This window comes from Cyclopterus lumpus, chromosome 22 (genome assembly GCF_009769545.1).
Source record: "Cyclopterus lumpus isolate fCycLum1 chromosome 22, fCycLum1.pri, whole genome shotgun sequence".
NCBI classification, from domain to species: Eukaryota; Metazoa; Chordata; class Actinopteri; order Perciformes; family Cyclopteridae; genus Cyclopterus; species Cyclopterus lumpus.
In genome coordinates, this window is record NC_046987.1 from 3948428 (window position 1) to 3954294 (window position 5867).

Consider the following 5867-nt stretch of genomic DNA (forward strand, 5'->3'; position numbering starts at 1 on the left):
GTTATCCCAGATGACCTTTTAACCTGCTTTTGGGGCCTTAAACACAAGGTGTTCTGGGTGTCCCAGGTGGCCACCAGGTTGCCAGTAGCCTCTTAGTTCACTCAACCTTTATATCCCCACGGGGTACGATTTAGGTCCCAAATATGCCGTTCATGGGTTCACATTCATGTGTTAATGTGTTAATATGTTCATGAATCAATAACGAAAATAATGATGCCACATACCAAATTAAACAACAAAGCCTGGGGCTACAAGAGCATATAAGCCAATTTTCCATGCTTCAAACACAATTCAACCAGCAAAGATAAACATGACCATAAGAATGACTCGAGATGACTCGGAAAATGACTTGGAGACCAATGGATTCAGCCTCAACCTTCAAATAAAATGTAAAGCTGTCAAATGTATAATTTAAAGAGATATTCATTCTGGAAGTTTCTTCTTTTTTTAAATATTTCTTTTTTCTTTTCTCTGTGTTCTATCATCAACCAATACACATACTCCGATATACACACTAATCTCACAAGTGTGTTCTGTATATTATACCGTTGAAATGATTAAAATAGCCCTTGTGGTTGAGGAGATAATCTGGATTTAGTATGGGTCTGCAAACCGTTCAGAAAACACGGCATTAGCTGATTTATTGGCCCACTTTGGGGGTGACGTAACGACACCGGCGCATCACCCCCTGAACAGTGCTATTCCCCCCACTTCCGTCTCCTGCATGTGTGACCAAACGGTTTAGTTATCTGTCCTTTGGTTAGTGGTGTAGTAAAATGAGGATACTAAGGAACAAGTAAGACGATCCTCAAGAGGAAGCATGTGCTCCATCCCATCCATTGTTGTTCCTCTCCTCTGTGCTGTAGTCTATTTAACCAGAAATCACTGTATCACTTCCTTTAATCAAAGCATGCGTTGTTTTGGTAAACTCTAAGCCATTTACCAAATGAATGCCACCTTGAAGGACATAACCATGGAGCCATCACTACGGACTTACACTCCTTCAGGAACTGAAAAGAAACTCGGCCCTTTAAGCCTGTCAACCCCTTCCATCCAAACTTACAGCTATTGACGAAGAGAATAGAAAGTACAAAAGGTTGTGTTTTTTAAATGGCCCTTTGAGTCCAACTGTATGGTTTGTAAGGCCTGAATGGCCGAATGCCATGATTGTGGATGCATCGATTATTGTGAGAATAACGCGCGACCTTCTCCACATTATCAATCCGATCCTTTGCTCATCGGGATTTGGGATATTTTCTCTCTCATTCGTCATGTAGTATGTGGGCAGCTCTGTTGGATCCCTGTCTTTAAATCTCCCCCCACACTTCTGTGAGCCAAAGCCACCACCATCGCAGCGTTCTTTAAAAAAAAGAAGAAGAAAAAAGATCTGGTTGGAAAACATTACTCATTGAATCTTTTTTTATTTTTGTGTGTGTTGCTTTCCACTGTGATCACAATCAAGAAGGAAGAGACGTCCCTCTAAATGCTCTGAACCTCCCCATGCACACGCCTACACTGCCATAAGACCAGTGGGAACTCATTATAAGGAATAACTAATAGTCAGTATTAAACCACATCGATCGAAACCTATTCCCCATCAAATCCTCCACCGGACACATGAGCTCTCTGGGACTGAAGCATCAAAGCGCTCTGGGGGGGGGGGGGGGGGGGAGGGGGGGGGGGGGGAGAGCTTCCTGCGTCCTTCATGCGTTTTTTTTTGTTTACAGGTCGCCACGGGGAGAAAGACGCTGCGCAGAATGTTCACGCAACAGCTGCACATTTGTTTTCAAGTTGTCTCGCTCTGCAACTTACCCACTCAACCCGTGTGTGTGCGTGTGTCTGTGTGTGTCTGTGTGTGTGTGTGTGTGTGTGTGTGTGTGTGTGTGTGTGCGTGTGTGTGTGGTTGGGGGACCGAGGGGGAGAGGGGAGGGGGAGCGTTTCTGAGCATCCCAGTGTGTGGGCGTGTGCGGCCTCTTACTCGGAAGTGTTCCCCCCCGCCGCTTCTCACGGACCACCGCCTCGGATCACGTCAAGAACCTCTGCGGGCAGCGACTTGTGAAATTGCGTTTCGCAGGGTCAATGTTGGCCTTCCCTCATGCAGCAGACACTGACCTCTTCTTCGCGGAATAGGATCTGGTTTTCCGTGCAAGACGGCTGCATGAAGAAGCAATGCGACGCCAACTGTGGCACCATGGGGAGGCAGCTCAGTGAGCAGGAAGGAAAAGTACTTTACTTGAGTACTTCCATTTTATGCTACTTCATTATACTGTATGTAGATATTGCACTTTTTACTACATCCAGACCATTTGACAGTTTTAACAACTATTATTACACACAAAACATGAGGTTATGATGCATGTATAATTACCTATAATAAGTGGTTGGATTAGGATCTTTTATATTACTTCTCAAAACTAGTCTTAAACATTTTTTTTTTTTTTAAAAGAAGCTTTTTATAATCATTTTATTTCAAACAGGTCTTCCATCATCACTCTGTATGTCATTTGGCAAGGGAATGACCCTTGGACAAAAAGCACTCTATTAATTACAGTCAACCACAACACTCAAACTACGTATCTTTTCATTAAAAAAAAGTAATTTATGAAATGTTTGCCAGGCTTAAGAATGACATATTCATATATATAGATTGTGTTTTGTACAACTATGAAGTAAAGCATGCTGACATGAATGGAGCAAAAATATTGGAAGTGAATATTTGTTGGATAATGGTTATTGCAGCTATTCAGTAGTCACCTGTGGTTGATGTCAGGTTGGGTTAGATGTCTCCTGCCAAAGATTAATAAATGGGAGAAAAGGTCCCTTCACTTTTGAGACAGTATGAGAGCCCATATGTTCTCAATTTTTAAAAGCTTTCTTTTGGGATTTTCCTATCTGTCCAAACCATCGGCAGACTTTGACGTTGTTTTGGTCTTTTTGTAGTCATTTTAGTTTGTGTCTTTTTGTAATTATGTTGTACTTTTTGTTGTCATCTTGGATCTCTTTGAAGTCATATTGTGTCTATTTGTAAACATGTTGTGTCTTTAGAAGTTATTCTGCCCCTTTTTAGTCACTGTGTTGTCTCTTTGCCGTTGTTTTGCATCTCGTCATGTTTTGGTCTCTTTGTAGGTGTATTATGTTTCTTTGCACTCATTTTATGACATATTTGTAGTCATTTGAATCTCTGGATCAAAATGCACTTTTTTTTTTTTTTGAGTGACATATTGCAGCTGAAGTCCCGGGAGGGCCCCTCACACTTTGGGCCCCTGGGCCTGTGCTCTGTAACCATGTTCAGGTAATCCATCCTGAGGGAATTACTCTCTTGGGTCAGCCAGACACAAAGGGCACGGAACAACACAAATATGAGCACAAGAGAATCAACTACGATCAACTTTAGCATAATCTGGCTCCAATAATGACTCAGTTTTAGTCATATTGATCTAATTTAATGCATTTCTTAAAACAATAGCAGCTGTGAATCCACCCACCTTGGTCCAACATAAGTCTCTACCTCATACATTTGCCACCAAAGCACTGAAAGCTAATTATAAAACACTTTAACTTCATTCAACCTGCTGTGAAAACTATCCTTACGGTTGAAATCGGGGGAAGTTGCTAGCGGGTTAAATGTGACGCTTTAATGAGTCTCTGTGCACAAGCTCGTGTCCCAGAGCATATGCACGTTTTATGTTTATGATAACAACAGCTAAACAGCGAGAGTTATGAACACAATGACCGCACCGCGGAACAAGCAGCGCGCGGCACATACAGAAGCGACACCGCCGTGTAAAGACTGCATGCTATGTACAATGTTGTGACCGTGAAACATGTCTCAGTGTCTTTAAAGGCAGGGTCCGAATTGTATCATTTTAACTTAGGCTTTAAATGTGTTCAAATACTACAAAGACCCCCGGTCTTCCTCCCTCCTCTCAATCCCTGCTTTTCCTGCGCGCGTCCCTGCCCGACTTCAGCTCCATCAGCTCCACCTCGTGCTTCGCCGCGCTCTCCAGCACTTTCTGCTTGTTGTAGAACACCACGAAGTTGTTTATGATGGGGTGGATGGGCAGGGCGATGGCTATCACCCCGCACAGGAAGCTCACGGCCGCGTTGCACTTGCCGAGCGTGGTCTTGGGGTAGATGTCCCCGTAGCCCACCGTGGTCATGGTGATGATGGCCCACCAGAAGGACTGCGGGATGCTCCGGAAAAGCGTCTCTGGGTGGCTTTGTTCCATGGTGTAGGCCAGCGCCGAGAACACGAAGATCCCCACGCTCATGTACATGAGCAGCAAGCCCAGCTCCTTCAGACTGTTCTTGAGCGCCTGGGTCAGGGTCTGCAGCCCGGAGGAGTGGCGCGCCAGCTTGAAAATACGCGCGATGCGCATGATGCGCAGCGCCTGGACAGCCTGCTGCACGTTGGTCAACTCCATCATGGACGAGGTGCCGAGGTAGGTGAGGGACAGGACCACGTAGAAAGGCACGATGGCCATGAAGTCCACGACGTTCATGAAGGAGAACGCGAAATGCAGCTTGTTCGGAGAGGAGGCGAGACGCAGCAGGTACTCCGCGGTGAACCACGACATGCAGGCGGTCTCGATCGCCACCAGGATCGGGTGCTCCACCAACTTTCCCTCTGGGTCCGCCACCTGGAGCTCCGGGATGGTCCCCACGCACATCACCACCGCCGAGACCAGGACCGAGAGGAAGGACGCGATGGCGATGACGCGCGCCGGCCGCGAGGAACCCGGCTTCTCCATCAGCCTCCACAGGAACCTCTGGCACCGCTGGGTGCGCGTGATGCACCGATCCACCTCCAGGTCCTCCAGAATCACTTTCACTTTGTTTGCAATCTCCGTCAGCTCCTCCTCCTTCTCGCTCAGGTAGCTTTTACAGCACTCGTCCAAAACTGCCTGGTCGATTTTCCAGAACTCCATCTCCTTGATGAAACAGATGGGGCAAATGCCGGGTTTGATGTGGATTTCACCGAAGTAGTAAACGTCGATGATGCACTTGAAGGCATCGGGATCTCGGTCGAAGTAAAACTCCTTTCTGCCCGGGTCAAAGTCGTCGCAAAGCGCGGAGATGACGTCATGGTTCTGAGGGGAGCAGTTCAACAACTCTGCCAGCCTGCTCTCCGGGTAGCGGTTCAACACGTCCCCGAAGAGCACCACCCGGACTCCGCCGATGTTCACAGCAATCTCCCCCTCGTCGCACGAACCAGTTCTGTATTTGGGCTTCGGAACTGTCCACATTTTACTCAAAATGGTTGACAGACTGAAATATGCTCCCTGTATTGTTGGATGTATTAACAAAACAAGCGCACTAACCGGAGGGCAAGTCCATTATTTCGACGCGTAAAAGCGTGTGCTCTTCAGGCTGTTCCGCGCAGTGAATGGCACAGCTTGAGCGGCCACACTTCCCACCCCACTCTCTCTCTCTCTCCTCCCCCCCCCCCTCTCTCTCTCTCTCTCTCTCTCTCTCTCTCTATCTCTCTCTCCTTCAAGATTTAACTACAGTAAATAAGTTTAAAAAAAACACAGTTGTGTTTCTCTCTCTTTCTCTCTCCCCCTCTCTCTATCTCCTTCTCTCTCTCCCTTTCTCATTCTCAAACACACGCACACAAACACTCAGGGAGAGAAGAGAGGGAACAAGTCTCATGAGCTCACGTCTGGGTGATCCAATATGTAACCTGTTAAGAAAACGAGTCAACAAATATAAGAGCAGCATTAATAACCCCATGATGAAGATAAACTGTAAGTCTCCCCACAGTGGTTATAGCCCTATTGTCCCTCTGAATGCTCGACGGTAAACACATTATTCATTATAGCAAGTATATATTAATATAATATAATTAATAACATTTACCTTGTTGT

The 5867-nt window shown here is 46.1% G+C and overlaps 1 protein-coding gene across 1 annotated transcript; it reads right to left on the reverse strand.

The window, feature by feature from the left end:
* Window positions 1–3926: 3926 nt before the first annotated feature.
* On the reverse strand, window positions 3927–5246 carry kcnf1b (potassium voltage-gated channel, subfamily F, member 1b). Its single transcript, XM_034563455.1, has one exon. It carries the CDS (start codon window positions 5244–5246, stop codon window positions 3927–3929), a length of 1320 nt encoding a protein of 439 aa, XP_034419346.1.
* Window positions 5247–5867: the final 621 nt, after the last annotated feature.

Coding starts and splice junctions, on each gene's coding strand:
- kcnf1b (XM_034563455.1), bottom strand. CDS start 5,246: ATGTGGACAGTTCCGAAGCCCAAATACAGAACTGGTTCGTGCGACGAG.